Consider the following 23,069-nt stretch of genomic DNA (forward strand, 5'->3'; position numbering starts at 1 on the left):
ACAAATAACCTCAACGTGAAACTCTGACAGCCTGTGTGTGTGTGTGTGTGTGTGTGTGTGTGTGTGTGTAAGGCGGAGGAGCCAGAGTGCAGCACACAGGACAGAGCATACAACTTACACACGAGGAACTGGGTGTGATCCCAGCGCCCGTGTAAAAGCCAGGCATGGTGACAAGCACCTGGAACTCCTACACTAGGGAGTGGGAAACAGATGCCATTGTGCCCTCTGGGCAGCCGGTCTAGCCAGTTAGTAAGCTCCAGGTCACAGACTTTCACTCCATGCAAACCCGCCCCCCCATATCCTTGAAAGTCTGATATAAAATGAGAATAACTAATAATTATAAAAAATCACTGGTGTTCTCCAACCAGAGCAATGACTTGTTAAAGTGAACGCCTGCAAGTAAAGCTATGTGGACAAAGGGATGTACTGTGGGACTCACTCTGTTAGTTTCCATGACGAGATGCCTTCTACGTTGTTTTGTTTATTTGTGTGTTTTATTTTCTTTTGTGGGGAAGATTACAACAGTGGAGAGCAGATGCGAGGGGGCAAGGATATGAGGGGGACTGGGGTACTGGGGTGCATGACGTGAAACTCACAAAGAATCAATAAAAAGTTAAAAAAGAGAAAGTCATTACACTCTTACCAGAATTCATCAGCTTCCAGAGCTGATCTACCAGGGCTTCGTTGCATAAAGGAGATTCCATGTTCTTTGTAAATGGTGGATTTTTAGTCAGCATGTTTAGAATCTTATGCCTGTAAGAATCAAAACTAAATAAATTAATTTTTACTGTTTGCTGATTGGTACTATAAATAAGAAATACCACCGAGAATATCAAAACCTTTCTCCTTTCCCATTATGTCTAATTTTATTTTTAGTTCCACTTCTAAATGCTTTATGCTGAATCCTAAATGTTTATCATGTTTTTCCTCACTAAAATGTCTTATGGGTTTGTTTTCAATTATCTGAACTGTCCAACAAGGTCTTCTACCATCTTACTATATAACATTAACCATCGCATTCTTTTCTTTGGGAGAGGGGCAGGGAGATTCAAGGTTTCTCTTTAAACATTTTCATTTTACCATGAGTTTTAAACCCTTAAAAACAATGTTTATGCTTAGAACAGGGCAGGAAAATGCTAATGAGCTGGACAGAGACAGATACTGGAGTATCTAAACTAAAGCTCCCTTTGCAGGACATCATGGTATGCTCCTGGAGTCCAAGTACTAGAGGCTGAGTCACAAGCAGAGACAGAGAAGCAGAGAGACAGAGGCCAGCCTGGACTATAAACTAAGACTGCCTCAAAGAGAGCAAAACAGAATCAAAATAAATGAGCTAAACGAATTAAAACGCACAGCCAGGCATGGTGGTGCACACCTTTTTGTTTATTTTCAAGACAGGGTTTCTCTGTGTAGCCCTGGCTGTCCTTGAACTCACTCTGTAGACCAGGCTGGCCTCGAGCTCAGAAATCCACCTGCCTCTGTCTCCCGAGTGCTGGGATTAAAGGGCACCACTGCCCGGCTGACGCACACCTTTTAACTGCAGCACTTGGGAGGCAGAACCAGGCAGATGTCTGTGAGTTTGAAGCCAGTCTGGTCTACATAGTGAGACCCTGTCTAAAACAAAATTTGAAAAAAATAAATAAATACCAATAAGAAAGCAATCACTGTGCAGTGACACTTTTATCCTGTGACCATTCATCATCATAATGCCTTTTTTTAAAAATGTGAACTAAAAAGAAAAGTTTGTACTTATTTTGTGTGGGATGTGGTGGTAGGGTGTCTGTGCCACACCATGCGTGCAAGTCAGAAGACAACTGGCACAAGTAAGTTCTCATCTTCTGCCATGGGGTAACCACACCTCTATACAGATTTTCAGTTCAGACTGTAAATATGGCTCTTGGCATTTGAATGAACCAAAATAGCTCAAAAACTACATTTCAAAAGCACTCGTTACAGATACAATGTCAATAACTTCATTCAGCTATCATATATCAATATGTATACCTCCATGTCAGTTATATAATCAATGTGTAATTCAGTAACAACCATGACAACCTGCTCAAAGTGCTCTCTGAAACAGATCTTAAATATCTAATATTTAACTCTAACAAGCCTTGAAAAATAGAGATGTTAATTTTCTTATTCTTGCACATTGAAAACAAATTGTTAAACTTTAAGCATTAAATGATTTGAAACAAATGGCTAAACTTTACTTATATTGTATTTATAGCTTCTGGTCTTATATGCTTCCAAAGACTTTTAAGTGCATACTCCATTTTAGACATAGTAATGAGGCTCTATTTTTTGCTCTGGACTTTAAAATGGAAAGTTATTAGATTTTTTTCTGCATTGTGACTTTATATCACTCATAAGAACAGATTATTCAAACTGCAATACAGATCACAAATCAAGAACATTAAAATATTAAAAGTTCATATAAAATGTGTAACAAGCATTACTTAAAACACTGAAATATACAGTTAACAACTGTGATGGTTTGTATATCCTTGGACCAGGGAGTGGCACCATCTGAAGGTATGGTCTTGTTGGAATAGGTGTGACCTGGTTGGAATGGGTGTGTCGCTGTGGGTGTGGGTATAAGATCCTCACCCTAGTTGCCTGGAAGTCAGTCTTCCACTAGCAGCCTTTGGATGAAGACATAGAACTCTCAGCTCTGCCTGTGCCATGCCTGCCTGGATACTGCCATGCTCCCACCTTGATGATAATGGACTGAACCTCTGAACCTGTAAGCCAGCCTCAATTAAATGTTGTTTTTATAAGACTTGCCTTGGTCATAGTGCCTGTTCACAGCAGTAAAACTCTAACCAATACAACAACCAAGTCGTCACCGCTCTAAAAAGCCCCAGCTCCTGAGCAGGCAGCTCACACCTCGGGGCATTCTAAAGATGGGCAGGCAGTCTGTGGCATTTAGAAGATCATCATCTGCCAAGTGATGTGGGAAGGTGAACATTTAACGTCTCTAGGTCTATGTCCTTCCCCAGAGCTGAAATGGCTATGAGTTATTCTTCAACTCTAAAATTCTGATCTAAGAAGTCAGAATGTTAAATACAACCTCAGTGTCGATTATGCCGACTTCAAAGAAAGACAGAAATGGTCAGCAAAACCAAACCAAACATCCAAAAACCCCAGCAGGAATAAATGTGGTTACCAGAGGTAAGCACAAATACAAAGGCAGATGGCACGGCATGGCTGCAGCTCCTTTAGCGTCTAAAGATCTTAAAAAATATCAACTCTAATAAAACTTAAGGCTTTGAATGAAATTAAAAAAACAAATGGGAGCCAGCAGTGTGGCTCCATGCGCCCACGTCCTCTGTCCTCCACATGCATGCTGGGTACATGTGCATGCATACATAGACAAAAAAAAAAAAAAAAGGTAATAAAACCTGTTAAATGATCGATCAAAAGAAAGAGATGCCCTGAAATTAGTTCCCAAATGACATAAAAATAGTGGAATCAATTATAAGTTGGGACACACAAGTAATTATCCCTACTCACTTATTATCAAGTATTATAAGACTTTAAGTCAAAACAGAATAGTTAAAATTAGGAGAAACTATTAATAATGTGTCTCTTCAAAATGTTTTTCTAAAATCAAATAAGAAAAAAAGGCTTTAAAATGCATAACCCATTCCTATATTTTAGAAAATGTTTCCCATGTACATCTTTCCCATGTATAATTTTTGGCCATGATCTAACCCATTTCAGATCTATAATCAAGATATTAAAGACATAAACTAACCTCACATAGGGAACAGGGTCAGTCTGAATCATATTAAGTAGCCACTGAAGTTCTTCATAACTCCTGTCCACTGAAAATAAACATCAGTATTTGTAGGGTTACATAACAGATCAAATAACAAGTGATAAGCAGGAAATTAAGTAAGTAGAAGTCTTAGCTGAATTGTCAGGCAGTTGAAGGGTCCAATTAAGCAATTAAAATTCATTTTAAAACTTTGTATGCACTAGACCAGTAGTAACTTTCCCAAGCATTATGTCATATGTAACCATGACCAAAACAGTACCCAGAATATATTCAGCCAGCCATCAGTAAAAAATAGTACCAAAAAATAATGCCCAGTTTATAGTTCATACTAAAATTCAACCAGCCGGGCGGTGGTGGTGCACGCCTTTAATCCCAGCACCTGGGAGGCAGAGGCAGGCAGATTTCTGAGCTCGAGGCCAGCCTGGTCTACAAAGTGAGTTCCAGGACAGCCAGGGCTATACAGAGAAGCCCTGTCTCAGAAAATGCCAAATAAATAAATAAATAAATAAATAAATAAAAATAAATTTTAAATAAACAAATAAATACAATGTGGTTACTAACTACTCTTTGCTTTCTACCTGTAGGCATTTCTGTTGAAATGTATAAAACTTACAAAGACCTAATTACACACGTTGCTAGTTCAATACAACCTGTAACTGCCTACTCTTTGCTTTCTACCTGTAGGCATTTCTGTTGAAATGTATAAAACTTACAAAGACCTAATTACACACGTTGCTAGTTCAATACAACCTGTAACTGCATGTGGGACTCCCGTTTCCTTTTAACCTAATCAGAGTTCAATATACTTTAACCTCATTCATCTCCCAATATTTCCATTACAAATTTGACTTTTAGATGTATGTTATACTTACATATTTATATTACCTGTATATAACTATTAAACAATTATTTCTGAAATACACACAGATTTTTGGCACAAATTTTGCAAGCATTTAGGCTTAAAGCTATCATATAGGCAAGATCAGCTATGATTGGTTTCTTCATTTTATACACTCATTTATCTTAATTATTATTTTGATTCACATATATTCCATCTGAAATTTTCTTTGGGAGTTTGTTGTTACAGAAGGGGCTGGAGAGATAGCTCCGCAGTTAAGCGCACTTAGTGCTCTCGTAGAGAACTATACGTCAGTTCCCAGCACCCATACCAGGCTACTCCCAACGAATGACCTTTAACTCCAACTCCAAGGCATCTGAATACCTCATACCTCTCTTGGCCTCGGTGGGAATCTGCATTGTGGATGTGTGTAACGCAGGCAAAAACAAACAGGCAAGCAAACAAACATAAAACCCAAAAACCTTTTTATTTAGATAGGACCCCACTATATAACCCTAGTTGGCCTGTAACTGCTACATAGACCAGGCTGGTCTCTACCTCTCAGAGATCCTCCAACCTCTGTCTCCAGAGTGATAAGACTAGAGCAGGTGCAACCGTTTCAGGCCCAAATTAATCTTGGGGGGGAAAAGAAGATTACAGAAGAGGTGCATATGTGCCTAATTCCCTAAGTGACAGCTGGCAATGTAGAGAATCTAAAACTCAGACAACTGTGTTATTGTTTACTGTCTTTTTGTATTTGTAATCTGAAACTGGAGACTATACTATCTGTGCAGAATGAATCATAAAGCAAAGTGGAATTATAAAGAAATTTTAACACAGGAGAAAATTAGGAACAGAGACCCACACACTATCTTTGTAGTCTACACCACCATGGTTCTGATCTAGCTAGGAAGTTAATCCACAAACTTCAATTGCAGTAGAAGCTAACTCATGTCACTGGAATTTACACCTTTCAGAGTATTCTACTGTGTCCTGTGTTATTTTTCCCAACCTCTATTTTATTCAGTGCCATACTTTTTATTTCTTTAAACTTGAGACTTAAGCTAATTTTCCTGATGAAAGTTACTGTCTCTTGCTTTGTTTGCATAGTTACAAATTTTTATACACTTGTAATATATTTCCTTGAATCCCTAGGTATTTTTCTGAAATCTCTTCTTTTTTAAAAAAACAAAACAAAACAAAACATATAATTCAATTTGTAGAATTTGCTGGCTTCTCCCAGGAATTAAAAACATCTATAATTTTATTTTTTTCCTATTGTTACCAAACCAACTAAAAGTGAGTGAGCCAAGAATTTAACAATAAGGATTGATATGTCTGAAAATATCACTGTGAGATCTACTACTGTGTATACTAAATAAAAAGTAATTAAAACCAATTAGAATCCCTGTAGTACCTATACTACAAAGATGCAAAGGGGGTTTTCGACATCCCTTCCTAAACTGGAACAAGCACCACCCAGACACCGTTACCTTTAGTGTAATCAACGACGGCTTCCAGAGCTGCTATCCTGATGTCCACAAAGTGGCCATACTCGGCGTAGGATTTGAAGAGAGATGCATCACTCGGCACGTGCCCGTTCTTCTGAAGCACCCGGATGGCTCTCAAGCAACTAGTGAGGAAAAGTTAGTTACCTCCTCTGACCCATCATGGACCAAAGCTGTCACCTAGGTACTACTGAGAGTCATTTGTCAATCAGTCAAAATCCTCATCTATCAGGGCAGGAGACGTGGCGCATCAGTTAGGAACACTGGCTACTCTTCCAGAGGACCCAGATTTGATTCCCAGTACCCACATGCTGACTCACAACTGCCTCTAACTCCAGTTCCAGGAGCTGGACACGTGCAGGCGTACACGCAGGCAAAACACTCAAGCACATAAAATCAAATAAAAATAATTTTAAAAACCTTGTAATCTGAATATACATCCAAGTTTGTAATGTTCTGATAAAAGTTCAATATTAGTATCTAAATAATATAAAAACAAATTTCAAAATGTGTTTGGAAACTCAGATGCACATACATGTCAACAAAAACATACTTCAAAAAAAAAAGTAAGTACTTAGCATAAGAATATAATTTAAATAGTGTACTTTCTCCAGAAATCCTATACTCATTCACAATAAAATGGTAGACTCGCTGGGCATGGTGGAGCAAGCCTTAATTCCCAGCACTTGGCTAAGGAAGCAGAGATGGGGGTGGGTGGAGGGTACAACAGAGCAGGCAGATCTCTGAGTTTGAGGCCAACCTGTTCTAATGAGTGAGTTTCGGGACAGCCCAAAAGGCATAGTAAGACCCTGTCTCAAAAACAAACAAACAAAAAAATACAATAAAATGAAAACTAAAACATAAAAATAAAACTAGGAAGGCTAAAAGAAGCAGGGCACTTCAGCACTTGGAAGGTCAGAGGTTAGTTCAAGGTGACCCTAGGCTACACAGATGGACCTACATGTGAGTGTGTCTCACAACCTGAAAGGAGGTTGTTTACACGAGTGACTGATAAAAAAAAGGACCCTAACAGCCCAGTATGGTGGCGCACACCTTTAATCCCAGCACTTGGGAGGCAGAGGCAGACGGATTTCTTGAGGCCAGCCTGGTCTACAAAGTGAGTTCTAGGACAGCCAGGGCTACACAGAGAAAAACTGTGTGTCGAAAAACAAACAAAACAAAACAACCCCCCCCCCCCAAAAAAGGACCCTAACATCAAAATAATTATTAAGAAGACTTTCTAGGACAGTGAGATTGCTCAGCAGGCGAAGGTACTTGACATATGGAACCCTGGGAGAACAAGCTTCATCCTGAGCCACCCACATAAGGTAGAAAGAGAGGATCCACTCCCCAAAGCTGTCCTCTGACCTCTGACCTCTGACCGCAGCATAGGTGCTTTCCCACCTTGTGCCTGGGTGTGCGTGCATGCTGTGTGTGCGGGCATGCGTGCACGAAAATACAAAATCTTGTTATTTTTTTCAAAAATTCGCACATGATGGAAACTGACCATAAAACTACATATAGTATTATAAATTTAAAAATTCCACTAAAAAGGGGAAAACTTTCGTAGATATTTTCCATATATTAATAATTTACCTGGAGATGACAGTATCAGAAAATTTAAATTAATTTTTGTTTTAATTTTTTTCAATTTAATCAAATGGGAATAAATAATCTTAAAGCAGCAGCAAAGAAATGAGTGGCACCTGACAGTGATGGTGTGTCTGTAACTTGGGAGAAGCTTTTCCATATTCAGAAACCGGGTTATTTCTTCAAGAATTAGTCGCACATCAGGATTTAAGTTATCCAAAGTTCTGACTTCATTATTCACACTGACAGCAGGTGTAACTGAGTTAGCAAGGGCATCAATCATTTCTGCACGATAATAGTTATCTGAAAACTAAGACGAAGAATTAAAAGATAACTAAGCCTTTTCACGACACAACACATATATCTTTACATCATTTCAGCTCAGAAGTAGAGCACATCTTTAGAAGAGTTCAACACAAGGATCTCTCTCTCTCTCTCTCTCTCTCTCTCTCTCTCACACACACACACACACACACACACACACACACACATACAGAGTGTATGTAACAGCAAGATTTCTAGTAAATACAACCAGTCCTCTGTATAGAATTATCCTTTGGAAAACAATGACAACACTGCACTCGCCAGTGACCTATTAGAATGTGAGGCACTCACTGTGTCTAAGATCTTCCTACAGATACCCAAACAAAGCATGTAAAAGCATGTAGCATTACAGTCCAAGAAAAGAGAAAGGAAAGACAAAGATTACATCCACTAAGAGCTAGAGGATGGGTCAGTGGAGCAGGTGACTGCCATCAAGAATGAGGGCCTGAGCTTTGGTGCCCAGTATTCATCTAAAACCCAGGCAGGGATGGGGATGGGAGCCCACACATACGCCTAACCCTCAGGGGCAGATACAGAGTTTCCAAAGCTTGCTAGCTCACTAGCTTAGCCAACGCTGGCCAGCTCTAGATTCAAGCTGTGGCTTCAAGTGAAGGACAGTGCCCCAATCCATAAGGAGAACAACCAAGCAAAGCTACACAGCAAAACCCTGTCTCGGAAAACAACAAACAAAGAAATGAAGAAAGAAAGTCACCTGAGATTAACCCAGGTCTCTGCATGCAGCGGTACATACATGCAACCCCACAGGCAGGTGCTCCTAAGACACATATGCACACCACAGACACACACAGAAAATGAAAAACATTACAGTCCTGTAATGTAATCCTGGTATCAATACAAACCTTCCAATTAATCAACTAGCACTCTACCTTAAAGTATAAACATTCAACATCTACAGATCACCATATAATTGAGGAAATTAAAAAAAAAAAAAAAAAAAAAGGCAAAAGACCGCAGGGGGCTGGAGAGAGAGCTAAGATGGCTCAACGTTTAAGAGCACTTAACTGCTCTTAGAGAGGAAGTCCTGAGTTTGTTCCCAGAACCCAAGTGGAGGGAGGCTCACAACCACCTCTAAATACAGGTGCAGGAGGTGTGCTGCTCTCTTCTGGCCTCTGTGGGCTCCTGCACAGGACGCATATACAGAGAAGCTGCACCCTCGTATGCATATAGAATAAAAAAAAAAAAAAGAGGAGTGTAAGAAAACAGAGGGACAGAGGGACAGAAAGAGAAAGAAACAACTCAACTTAAAGAAAAGGAACTTGGACAAAAGATGTATTTCAAAGAATAAGAACATCCCAGGAGAGGATCAAAATATCTAAACTATCAGTAACGTCATATTCTTTCCAAAAGCATAACACTAGTTATAAAAAGAAGCATGCAAGAACCATGACAAGAGCTGCTGTTTAATTGACACTCCTCCCCTTCCTTTCCCACTGTCAGACGGCAGTTCCCTCGGTATTCTAACTCCCTTCAGAAGCTCTCTGACCCTGCCCCTACCCAGAGGCTCGCAGGCATGGTTGAAGCCCATGCACATACACATGCGCAAACATGCACATAGCACACACACATATAAAAAAATAAAACGGTGCTGTTAGACTTCATAAAATCAAATTTCAGCTGCCCCCCACCTCCCGCCCCAAATTGATGTATCAGTCTCTCTATACTATAAGAGTTTCAATATTTAAGAACCAATTAATCTTGGTTTTCAACTACTGATTATCCCAATAAACCATGCTGTGTGCCTCTAACTCCACAAAGGCACTATGGGCTTATGAATACAAACACAAGTATTTTTTCCTTTCTTTGATTGCAGTCCTGGGGACTGAGGCTCCCATATCTTACCCTAAAATCAAGTATCACTAGGTACTTTACAATATTCATAGAGAAAAGCACCTTACCTTATTTTTTCTGTTGTCATTGTACTTGATTAAGTCTAAAATAAATGTTAAAACTTCTTTAGGACAAAGGTTATGTACATCTCTTAACAAAGCCATTGCAACCGGCATAGTCTACAAAAAAGGAAAAGCGTTTTAGGCACATAACCCAACTTATTGGTTACTATGGTAATTTGTACTCTAAAGGGAATTCCAGTGCTATTAACACAGATACGTAGATGGAGAGAAGTACTCCATCTCCCATGTGCTCCCACTACGGATACATCTAAAAGCACTAGTACTGAAATGGGTAAGGAATCCAGGGAATATTTCCATTAGTGGACATAGTCTACAGGCTATGTGCCTGTGCTGTCACTTGCCGGAGGAGAGTATATATCATGTAAACTTTATCAATTCATTTCTAAGTGATGTAGTGGAGAGAGTACACAGTTTCAGCACTGGTTCGCCTTTAACCCAGACCTTCACTGTCTACTCTGGATATCTGCGTGTTGCTTACTGCCTTGCCTCCACACAATCATCTTTAGGGCTCAAAGATCTGCTGGTGATAGGCACGAAACCAATAGTACAGCTCACCAACCCTCAGACTAAGGACAGACAGCAGTCTCAAATTCAGAGTACCTTTCTTCTTTCTAAAATTTCATAAGCAATTTTCTGTTAGTCTCAACATAACAGACACACAACAGTAAATTCTGCTACTGAAATACAGCTAATTAAGCCTTAGACAGAATAAGAGATACACTTGGGGGCATGTCTCGGAGGTATTTCCAGAGGTTTTGCTGAAAGGTAGGAAGATCCACCCCATAGGTGCTGGCACACGCCCATGGAGTGGGGTTCCAGAACAAACACAAAGGAGGAGGAGAGAGAGGAGCAGTGTTTGTATTGCTCTGTCTCCCGACTGCACGCCTCATGGTTGGCGTCATGTCGGTCTTGCCATGGTGGACTAGATCCTCTCCAGTTGGGAGGGAAAACAAGGCCCCCCTCCCTCCCTCCCTCCCTCCCTCCCTCCCTCCCTCCCTCCCTCCCTCCCTCCCTTCCTCCCTCCCTCCCTCCCTCCCACTGCCTTTGTCCAGGCAATGAGGACAGGGCCTGAGGCAGGCAGTGTGAGATAAGAAAACCTAGAGGGAAAGCTCCTTTCCTTCTCTCTGCCTGCTTTGCACTTATGCAAGGCAAATGTAAATGTTTGATTTAGTCAAACTTTCTCTCCTGCCATGTAAGTCATTTGGACTAGAAGTATCATCATTCCAAGTTGTTTACTTCAACCCATAGTAAGAAATAAACTTTACACTACAAGCTAATACACAGGCAAATAAATTTGGAAGCAATACATATAAACAACACGACAGTAAAATCAAAAGAGCCATATATTTATCTTTATAATACACATATGCTCGCCTTCTGCCCAGTCTATCTTCTTTCATTAGGAAAAAAAAAAAAGCAAAACAAAACCTCTATCCTCCATATTGTCTCTTTTTACCCGATAACCTGAGCCTACTACCCAGCCCTGAGAGAACTCTTCCTCTCCTCCACTGTCATGCCTTCCTCGACTGTTTTAGCTTTGGTTGACCCACTGAGTTTAACACGAATTGCTTATGAGAATCTAGGCACCTTACCAGTTGCCACACCAAGGAGGAGTGAGGTAGGGCCTTCTAAATCCTTCTCCCTCCATGACAGAGGGTGAAGGTACAATCCCGAGTAGGACTTGTGCTAATAATCTCTGCTGCTGAGATGTCAAAATGCAACAGCCACACCCTGCCCTAAAGAAGATGTCTCACAATGTTCTTTGGGCTCTAATACCGATTCAAGGCCCTACTCCAAAATCTTCGGAGCCATAGCAGGAGTCTCACTTAAAAAAAAAAAAATCCTTTGGACTGAAGAAAACCAATCACCATGTTCTTACTTTTCTCCATTTAATTCCTATGTCCTCCCTTCTCCTGCTCAAAGCCTGACCTGTCTTTTATATGAACTTTCTCCTCTGGGTGTCCTCCACATGACACCAAACAAAGCACAATGATTCTTTCCCACCCCTGCTTGCCCTCACAGCAGCTTCCTCAGCTAAGACAGGGGCGTCACTTTCCTTCCTTCTCTCTTCCTTTAATGCCACACTCATTACTGGTTGATCTAGTTAATCTAGCTTTGCCTAACAAACCATGCAAATGATTTGCAAACCACTCAACTTCTTCCCATACTCCAGTGTACCCACACTTCCGCTCTCCCTCTAACTTACCATTTAACAGAAAGCCTCCTGCAAGTGTAACATTAAACACACTCAATGCCCTGGTCTAATGTCCTCATTCTGAAAATAGAGACGTAGCCCAGTCGCAGCAGAACTGAGACGAGCACTGCCTCCACGTGCAGCACCTTGCTGGCAGCCAAGGCAATGTGACTTGCCTTCAAGCAAGCAAGTAAAGCTGGCGGTGCAAGCTGAGCAACCTCTGACTCAGAATATACTGGCTGGGAGAAAGGTCTGCTCTGCACGGAAGTCCGTTCCCCACGCAACCAATCAAAGGCCACTCATTTCTCTGCATGTTATAAGTGATGTAGATGATTTGTATAAAATCAGTGATCAAGGGAAATTCTAGAGAAGCTTTAGAGCAGAGTCCGGCTTATAAGAAACAAACACCTATCATATGCAGTTTCCAAGTTAAACAGACACATGAGAGTTTATGGCATATAAAGACATCACAGAAGGCAAACACCAATAAAGTTATGTTAACATAAAAGCATCAGAAGAACACAGAGCAGTCAGTACCTTCTGCAGAAAGTAGCTTTGGAAACTCATGAAGTTGTTTGTCTTCACAATGTTGGGGCAGGTTTTACAGCAGAACATTCTAGTAAAGAGAGACTTCATGGCTGGCGGCCCTGTCCACGTGCTCACCATTGAGTTGGCAATCTGTAAACAGTCAGAGAGGAGGAACGTTCCGTCACTGTTACAAATACACTGAAGACCAAATAGCTTTCTAAAAGCCAACACTACAGTTCTTGGAAATTAGCACAAGCTGGTCTGTTATCATCCACTTCCAAGAAAATATACAAAGTCACCCACCAAAAAAAAACAAACCATCCTCCCACCCACCCAATCCAAGATGAACCAAAAGCCCCACTATGTGCATTTACAGTCGTTTTGCACAAGTTAATTTCCAAATGCCAGCATCCTCTTGTGTTTAAGGTTCTTTCAAAGGCTTCACAGACTGGGTTTGTCCCTATTCACTCAGGTAGAGAGAATGTTGATATTTTAAGCTCATTAAAGTTAATAATTATCATGAGTTTGAACCATTCCTCAGACCACTTAAGTGGAAAGCAGGCCAGTATGAGGTACTGTTTATTTAGAGAAGAATGCTGAGGCAAGGCTAAGCCATGGTGAACGGAAGTTCCCCGTCAGTGTAGGGCAGATAAGAGCCTCTAGCCGCACTCCAAGTCATGTTCAAGGTCAGTTGCCTGTAAGTGCTTCCATGTTGGTATCTGCTCACTACTCAAGAGCAAAAGCCAGTGCTGAGTGAATGACTGCTTTCTCTTCTTCAAGCCACAGATGCTACTCTTGCCAGTAAAATCACTGGTCCTCTGCTAGAGACTGCCACCATGGAACTAGCTCATAGGCTGACGTCTCCAGTGTGCCTCACTCCAAGGCTGACAGCTACAGGTGTCCATCAAGTTACAGCAGCTGCCCAGAGAGCAATCCTACAGCGGTCCTAGCTGTTTATACCTGATCTGGACACGTGGAAAGAAACCCATGCTTCACAGATGAATATGGAAATACCTCAAATTTAAATGCAATAAAAAAGGTACAAAAGATAAAAAGAAAGGAAAACAAACACTGACCTATATATACCAAGCAAATGTTATGTTTAAGTAAGCAAAGCTAGCCCTAGATTACTTGATGCAAAACAACGAATTGACAAAAATTATAAAATGTAAAATTAATGTATTAGAGACTCTGGGGAAAAAAGACCTTCATCAAAGTATAAAACTTCACAGCATTCCTTCCCTTACCTGTCTAATTCTTTACTGTGAAAAGTTAGATGTTAATCCTGTTTTAGCCAACAGAATTGACAGCTGACCCAAGACATGTAATAATGATTGTAAAATTTCTTGCTTTAATAAAAATTATTTAAATAGTGAAGAAAAAAATGCTTTAGGAAAAAAATCTCCATAATATTGAAATTTAAGGGCATATAAAAAGTATCTGAGGTAAAGGAAATTATGAGCAAATACTTTATCCTACAGTTTTTATGGTTCTGCTATGATTTTAACAAAAATCCTAAGACTATTTGGAGTACCAGTGAAATATATCCCTAGCAAATAATCTCGTTTTTCTCTCTCTAATATCTGAGAGCTCAGAAAGCATGCTATCACTAAAGTCAAAACAAATATAAAGTGCTAGCATCCACTGAAATGGGAATAGCCCTGTTATCCAGATGTTGCGAAACACTCGGTAGACAGAGTTTCTGCTCAACTTTCTGTCTGCATTCCTCTGGCTCCAGACTGCTCTTTAATCTACAGACTGTTTATTCCTCAGCGGCAGTGAAGAAGGCCTTCAATCCCAGCACTTGGGAGGGAGAGACAGGAGCATCTCTGTGAGTTCCAGGCCAGCCTGATCTATACAGCGAGTTCTAGAACAGCCAAAGATGGACACACACACACATACACACACACACACACACACGCACACACGCACACACACACACACACACACACACACACACACACATGCACACCAAACCTGTCCTAAAAGCCAAAAAAGAAAAAAGAAAAAGAGACTGTTTATTGATAAAAATATAGTCAATTATTGTAAATTATCACTAATTTTAATTCTGAAAACAAAGTAAAATAACTACCACAATTAAGATTGGTTAATTTTATGTATTCTCATGTAAAAACATAAATCATTACAATCACAATTTCTTTTCACTGTTTGAAGATTTACTTACTTATGAGTGCTCTGTTGTTGGCATGTATGTCTATGTCTGCATGCCAGAAGAGGGCACTAGATCTCATTGTAGATGGCTATGAGACACCATGTGCTTACTACAAACTCAACTCAAGGCCATCAGAAGAGTAGCCAGCACTCCTAACCCCTGAGCCACCTCTCCAGCCCCCAATCACAGAATTTCTAGCCAAAATTTTCTTAGCATTAAAATACAGTTGGCAATTTAAAAATGGAAGAATTCTCCTCCATTTTCAGTTTGACAATAATGACATTTTTGTACATATCTATTTTTATGTCAAACATGTTTCTTTCAAATCAGTGTGGTACAAGATTTCAAAAGAACTGTTACCAAGAAAAACTTAAAAGACTGGTGAGTTTGAATTCATTCTTGGAGCCTTTGTGCAAAGTGCAAGCAATCTTTTGGCAATCTTCTGTTCTCCTTGGAACCTCACCTTTGCAAGACAGAAGCACGCTGACATCCTGACTCGGTAGAAACACTGCTCTTGCTCTAGTATATCAGTGAGCGCAAGGCGCGATGCCGGAGTGGGGAATTTTTCCAAGGCCAAGATGGATTCCTGCTGAGCAACAACATCTCTCTCATAGCGGAGCTCATACTGCCACATAAAATCAGCCTGCTCAAACTCCACCTTCCTCAGGACGGACATATCTGGGTCTATCCTTATCCACAACAAAGGGGAATCAGCACTAAGAGAAAACACAATTAAAACTTACCTCTGGGAAACAGAAACAAGCAGACTCTACTCAGACTCTGCTCTAAACAGTGTTTCACGTTGTTGAGTTTGATTATAGCCATATTTTAAAATCTCAACACACTTTCACTATGTTATGCTAACTTTCGCACAATCTTACTAAAGAGATCTTTCAGGATATAAAGAGTTGTTACATAGGATACCAAATTCCAAATTTTCCACTGCAAATATTTTTCTAGACATTTTTACCTGCAATTATGAAATATCAAAACACAAATAATATAAACTGTCTTTGATTAACTTTCCATAACCTAAAAAAATGCCTATAGTATAAATGTTATCCCTTACTGGAAATTTAAAAGGAAATATAAAAGAAAAGCATTTACTCTACTGGAATAACTATAGTTGATATTTAAATGCTTGGCACGTGAGTACTTTTCTCAAGAAAGCTCTGAAATTATAATATGAAGGTCCACTGGTTTATTCTCATGTATTTAAGTAACATGCAAAGTAAAACTCAAGTCTATACCAATATTTTGATCAAAATAATACCACTTGTAATACTAATTCAGTTTAATACTGGGAGCTTGTGAAGTACTTGGTATAAAAATATTGAACATGTAAGAAATATCAATCAGTAACTATCACAATCAGCTATAATCCTAACAGGTGGAGGGCGGGGAAGAGGATGGGAGCAGGAGGATCAATAATTGAAGTCCAAAGGCTAGAGAGACAGCTCAGTGGCTAAGAACTCTTGTTCTTACAGAGGGCCCAGGTTCAATTTTCAGCACCCACTGGGTAGTTCATGACAGTCTGTAACTCCAGTTCCAGGAAAGCTGGTGCTCTCTATTGACCTCCACAGACGCCAGGCATGCATGTCATACACAGACATACATGCAAACAAAACACACTCATGCACAGAAAAATCAATTGAAAATTTAAAAAAAAAAAAAAAAGGCCAGGCTTAGGAAAACTACCTGGGTTACAAAATATATTAACCAAGACTAAATATACAATGTAGAAGAGTAGTTCTACATAGTCCATTTGCAAACACAGAGACAGCCTCAACACACTCTGGAGCACTGTCCCAAACACAATCAATAGTATCTGGGATTCACGTGAAGTATAAACTTCAGGCCCACAAATAACGTAAGGAAGCAGAAACAACAGAATTTTAAGATTGCCCTAAGTCGCATGCATATCAATGTGAGTAATACTCGCGAGGAAGTGAGAGGGCAAAGGTTGGGACTGTGCCCACGCCTCCAATACTGCATTTCCTCTTCATGTCTCATCCAGTCTAAACATAATTTTATATATTTAATGAGTTATGATTTTATTTAGATTTCTTCCTAAGTTTCTCTTGACTCTAAATGATTTTAAGAACATACATTTCAAAAGTAATTACATACTTTTAAGTAACTTACTCCATTGCAGAAAGATCCATATCAACTTCTTCCCCATTCATCAGTGGGATTTTTTTCTTCTTATTCCTATATTTGAAGAAAAGTAAAATTGAAAACTGTGTGATTTCCAAATCGGAATGGAGATATCAGGCAGCCAAAGTTCAAATAAATGGTTTCATGAAACACTAAAAGGTAAGGCAAAGTGGAGTGAACACTGACATGGAGTGTGAAAACAACCAAATCTACCTCGTAGCTAGAGAAAACAGATGTTGAATTTTATTATTATTATCATTACTATTATTATTATTGTTATTGTTAAAGGTTAATGGAAAGCAAAACAGCCTGCAATATATAAGACCCCCCCTCCCCCCCCAAAAATTATAGCCAGGCATGGTATCACAAGCATGTAACCTCAGGACTTGGGAGACAGAGGCGGGGTACACAGTTCTTGGTCAGCCTAGACAATAGTGTGAGACTCTGTCCTACAAATAAGTTAAATAAATATAAAACATCCTTAAGTCCAAAGACAAAGGTCCAACGACAGAAAGCAAGAGCTGAGTGTGTCGGAGCGCATGCCTGTGATTCTGACATTTGGGAGGCAGAAGTAAGACCAAGGCTGGTAGAGCTACGTGAGATACGGTCTCAGAAACAACAAAACCAGACTGCAGACAAAGTATGCATGGCACCGCTACTCTGATGTAGCACAGGAGCAAAAGCTAGCAGGTAAGATGTTCTTCCTCAGGCTACATAACTGAACTTTCCCTTAGGCGTTTTTACATGTGGGATTTGCAGTTGCTTCTCCAGTGCACACTTAGGACTCACTGCCTACCTTCTGCTCTTGGAGTGGCAGGGTATGTCATGTTTAAGGCTGTTTTCTTCAATTTGCAAGGTATGGTTGAAGGATCCATCTAACTCTTGCACTGTCACTTTAAGAGGTCCCTTTAAAAACAACAACAGCAATAACATACCAATGGCCAAGACATAGCCCTACCTTTAAAGACAGATAAGATACAAAATTGTACTATATAAAAGGTAGATTGTACCAGAAGTACAACCGCAGCTGGTGTCAGGGACAGGGGAAGCGAGGGCATGCGCGCTCTGAAGTCTGTCCGCAGACTCTTCCCCAAGTACAAACCCACTGCAGAGTAGCCAGTAACCCCAGTTTGAGAGCCCCTCCTCTACAGGAACTGGAGACAACAAATCAGCATGCTCTTCTAGAAAGGCACTTACCACGTACTTCTGGGTGCCAGGAGATGTGTAATCTTGCTTTATTTCTAGTTCTAAAACATTTCGTTTTCTATTAAACGCAAAACTTCCGTAAAACTTTACCACTCCACTCTGGTCTCTAAAATATTGTAAAGGAAATTTTACATATTGAAATGAAAGTGTGCAAAAAAAAAGATACAAGAAACCCCCAAAAACTATTATATTAATAATTTTCAAATGTATTCCCAATAGATCAAAGTCTCAAAGTAAACTTCATTATATCTCATGTGGCAAAATATTCAAAATTCTTTTGAAAAATGTTTCCCAGGTTAAAGAAAATTTCTGAAACATTGAGAAGCTTGTATTTTGAAAGTAATGCCACTCTACTGGATTCTTCATTGTACCTTGAAGTGAAAAGTGTAAGAACTGCCAAGTTCTACGACACCATTCAAGTTGTGCCAAGCGCGAGCATATTTCAAAGTCACCAGACCATTTCATCTTGTAAGTAACGTCGTCGGCCAGTCTGCTAGAGTATTTACCTCATCCACCATGGAACCTACCTTCTGCTCATATTAAAAAGTACAAACTACGCCAACATTTATAAATAGAGACATCAACGTCTACACATGAATACATAATTCAATTCCTTTGGAAGGCGCGTCAGAAGATATAAGTCACAGCTTAGTTACTTCTGCTTTGTAAGGAAGTAACAATGGGTCACCGCCCTCTTCCCTGTCTTCCACACAGCTTATTCCTGTCCCCATGGTGCTGAACTGCTACTGAAAAGGATACACCCACTGCTTTATTAGGGGCTGGATGTCTTTGCCAGAGACATTGGAAATGGACTTCAAAAACCCGTAAGTGGAAACCAGCATCTGGCTCCACATATGTGACTGGAACTTCTGAGACGAAGCAGTGCTGGCCAGACTTAGTAGTTTATTGAAAACCTGCAAAGACAGAAGAGCGTATAACACAGAAGAGCATATAACATATAACATTTCCAACTGCACACTGACCCAGTCTGCACTGGCGCATCATTCGATCATTTACAGAAGGTAACAGTTACGTAACATTCATTTTCAGGTTAAAAACTATCAGGAAGAAAAATACACAAATATTTAAACAGAATATAAGAGCATTGTTCAGAGAAACATTACTGAATGGTAACATAATATCGTTTATTAAGAAGCACAATATGTAAAACACAGGAATTCAAAACTAAGGATACTCATTAGGAGCGCAGGGTGCTCCCATGTCAGACCTGTCTTAAATCTCATGTATTCTACTTTAAAGGGGGAGATGGGAGAGGAGTAGAGCTGGGACTCAGCACGATGGCATTCACCTAGCGCATGTGAGAGTACCATGGCTCACCAGCATTAAAAAGGAAACTCATAAATGCCGACACTAGTTAACACCTACACCATCCTAAAAAGGACAAATGCCCTCTCGTGCACACTTTTCTCTTTTATATTTCTGTTCTTCAAGCTTCAGAGAACACTTATGCTTCCATCTTTATATCAGGGATTAAACACAGGGCCCCATCCACATTAAGCCAGTACTCCAATTTACTACATCCTCAGCAAAATTGTTTTTTTTTTTTTTTGTTCAAGTTTTTGTTTTAAGCCTGTCTTTAAGAATGTTATCAAGGAAGGCTGGAGAGATGGCTCAGTGGTTAAGAGCACTGACTGTTCTTCCCAAGGTCCTGAGTTCAAATTCTCACAACCATCTATAATGTGATCTGATGTTCTCTTCTGGTATGAAAGTGTACATGCAGGCAGAACTCTGTATACATAATAAATCAATCAATTTTAAAAAAAATGTTATCGCCGGGTATAGTGGCACACGCCTTTAATCCCAGCACTCGGGAGGCAGAGGCAGGTGGATTTCTGAGTTCGAGGACAGCCTGGTCTACAAAGTGAGTTCCAGGACAGCCAGAGCTACACAGAGAAACCCTGTCTCGAAAAACCAAAAAAAAAAAAAGTTATCAACAGAGACAGGAGGCTAGCTGATATTTTAAAAGTTTGAGAATTGTAATGGTTTGCATATGCTTGGCTCAGGGTATGGCACTATTAGGAGGTATAGCCTTGTTGAGGTAGGTGTGGCATTGCTGGAGTACGTGTGTCACTGTGGGCATGGGCTTTAAGACCCTTGTCCTAGCTGTCTGGATGCCAGTCTTCTGCTAGCTGCTTTTGGAACAAGAGGTGGAACTCTCCAGTCCTCCAGAGCCACACCTGTCTGGACGCTGCCATGCTCGTGCTTTGATAATGAACTGAACCTCTGGACCTGTAAGCCAGCCCCAACCAAATGTTTCCGATATGTGTTGCCTTGTCATGGTGTCAGTAAAACCCTAAGACAGGAGTGTACCTCAGTGATAAAGCATTTGCCTAACGCATACAAGGTCATATATTAGACCCTCAGCATCTCAAAACATAAGGAAAAAAGGGAAGGGAAGGGAAGGACAGGACAGGACAGGACAGGACAGGACAGGACAGGACAGGACAGGACAGGACAGGACAGGAAAGGAAAGGAAAGGAAAGGAAAGGAAAGGAAAGGAAAGGAAAGGAAAGGAAAGGAAAGGAAAGGAAAGGAAAAGAAAGGACAGAATGGGGAAGGAGAAAGAATGGGCCAAAAAGCAAAAGGATATATGTTTACATGAGTAATCCATCTATCTTGATTCTACTATTTCATTTTCTATACTGTAACTACTTAGACTAAAACTTACTTTAAAATAGAGCAAAATTTAACAATGGCAATAAAGCAATGAGCTGCAGCACCTTCCTCTGGTGTTATGTAGAGCACCTGAGGCCAGGTGTGTGGCAAAGGAGTCCCTCCCTGTACGGAGGCCTTCAGAAGCCGTTTTGTGAGGATGTCAGTATGAAACCTGAGTTGTGTTGGAGACTCCAGGATGCTGGAGGTGCCGGAGCTACAGACAGCCGCCACGGTGAGCTGCACCCATGGAGTGGAACGAGCTCAAGAGACAGAAGTGTGCTGAAGGCTGCAAAGCCGGAACGCAGAGCCAACTGAGTAAACCTTTAACACTGGGAGTGGAGCTAAGGGATTGCAAGTTTGTCCTGCTGGGTTTTGCTCTTGCTTTGGTCCAGCATTTCCTCACCATGCCTCAATTTCTCCCTTTTAGAATGGCAATGTGTATTATATGCCATTGTCTGTCAGAAACATGCAATTTGCTTTTGATTTTATAGAGGGGTATAATTAAGCGATTACCGTGAGTGAAGAGATTCTGGACATTGAATTTGCCCATGACAGACTTCTGAGGTTGGACTGCATGTATTTAACATGATGTTATGGCCACAAGACTATGGGAGACAGGGAGGAGGATGTGGTGATGTAAATGAAATGTCCGCCATCAGTGTGAGGCATCTGAAGACTTGGTCAACTGTTTGGGGATTAGGAGGTGTGTCCTTGCTGGAGGAGGAGCGTCACTAGGAATAGGCTTTGAGGTTTCACAAGACTCCAGTCCTTTAATGTTGTTAAGTTCTTAATGTTAGCACTTACTTGCAGCATAAATTCCATGCTGATTCTGTTTTCAATCAGTCTCATCACGAGGTGAGCTTTACACTGGAACATAGTGTAGTACTCCCAGGACAGTGTATGTGGATGCTTTATGGAAAAGTGGAGGTGAGATGCGGGGCTGAAACAAAGAACAAAGCTGACTAGTAAAGAAAAATAAGTCGAAAGGAGACTTTACATTTAACATAAACAATTAAGATGTTCATAATTTTCCATAATTCCAAATTGCTACGTTAAATTTTACACAAGTACTTTTGCACAACAAATACCAAAAAGCAGTTTATGATTCTATACATAAAATAGGGTATCAAGTGTATCAAATTATACTCACAATCAATATCTGTGTGGTGTTCCCTCCAACTTCAGTTTCACCCATACACATAAAATAAGTTTAAAAAAAGAAAAGCCCAAGCCCAGGTGCAACTCAACGGATAATGTATGCAGGAATCCCTGGGTTGGATACAGAGAACTAACATCTTATCTGAAAAGTATGTTGATTTATGACTGTTTTGTTGGCATAAAACTTCATCAAACAGCTGCCATACTGGAATATGGTATTTGGGGAAACCTGTATCTGTGTTCCTAGGCCATGATCACTGTTACCTGGTTCTGAAATGAATTATCTCTTATATTCCATTTTGAGGTCAGATGTGTTTTTGTGCCAATACCCTCAAGAAACGATGGCTGAGTAAATACTTGTATTCCTAAACAGAGGCACAGAACACCAGAACACCAGGAGCAAAACGAACCAAAGCATAGCAGAACACGCACACATTATCGTTCCATGTCCAGCACCTAGGACGTACTGTAGGAGTCGGGTATGGGCCTTAAGTTCTTAAACAGCATGGCACTGGCTGCCTCTCATCCTTTGATAGCAAATGAGCTTTCTGCCCTGGGCAGTCTGGCTGCTTGCAGCTTCCTGGAGTCTTGACTCTGCCCATGGCTTCATTCCCAGGCCCTTATGGCAGGTGGGATACAGGCACTTCAAGGGCCTTTTCCACTGTCCAGGAGCAAAGCCCTTTCTTCTTTTAATGGTCTTAATCTCTTTGGCTACCTCTCCCCTTTATGTGTTTCTTTTCTGGGCAAACAAGGTTTTTTGCTCATAATTTTCTCAGTAAATCTGTCTAAAAGCTACCAGCAAAATCCATACCAAAGCTTACTAACTGGGCTACCTTGAATCTCAGGATAGACAAATGTAGACCTGTTTTTTGCAATAATGTGGCACACATGGCCTCTCGCCCAATTCCAAGTAGAGTTCTCAGTCATATCATAAACTTCCTGAGTTGGTCTTTACTGCCCATATTTCTCTTGGCATCAGATCTTCTGAGCTCCTAATAGAAC

At 40.4% G+C, this 23,069-nt stretch overlaps 1 protein-coding gene across 5 annotated transcripts in view; it reads right to left on the reverse strand.

The window, feature by feature from the left end:
* Taf2 (TATA-box binding protein associated factor 2) overlaps positions 1–23,069 on the reverse strand; it is a 57,059-nt gene that overhangs the window by 15,274 nt on the left and 18,716 nt on the right. For 3 of the 5 annotated variants that reach the window (XM_011245657.3, NM_001081288.1, XM_006521076.4), the window contains exons 11-22: positions 21,714–21,849; positions 18,993–19,147; positions 18,225–18,339; positions 17,824–17,933; positions 17,016–17,081; positions 15,334–15,586; positions 12,707–12,847; positions 9,961–10,071; positions 7,837–8,030; positions 6,116–6,255; positions 3,761–3,830; positions 644–753 (exon numbers count right to left, since the gene is read on the reverse strand). In XM_011245657.3, the coding sequence (XP_011243959.1) occupies positions 644–753; positions 3,761–3,830; positions 6,116–6,255; positions 7,837–8,030; positions 9,961–10,071; positions 12,707–12,847; positions 15,334–15,586; positions 17,016–17,081; positions 17,824–17,933; positions 18,225–18,339; positions 18,993–19,147; positions 21,714–21,849 (1,601 nt within the window). Of the gene's footprint in view, positions 1–643; positions 754–3,760; positions 3,831–6,115; positions 6,256–7,836; positions 8,031–9,960; positions 10,072–12,706; positions 12,848–15,333; positions 15,587–17,000; positions 17,082–17,823; positions 17,934–18,224; positions 18,340–18,992; positions 19,148–21,713; positions 21,850–23,069 lie in introns of all 5 variants that reach the window. The other 2 variants (XR_001781544.2, XR_001781543.2) reach the window with 1 other exon arrangement.

The sequence above is a fragment of the Mus musculus genome, chromosome 15 (genome assembly GCF_000001635.26).
Source record: "Mus musculus strain C57BL/6J chromosome 15, GRCm38.p6 C57BL/6J".
In the NCBI taxonomy this organism is placed as follows: Eukaryota; Metazoa; Chordata; class Mammalia; order Rodentia; family Muridae; genus Mus; species Mus musculus.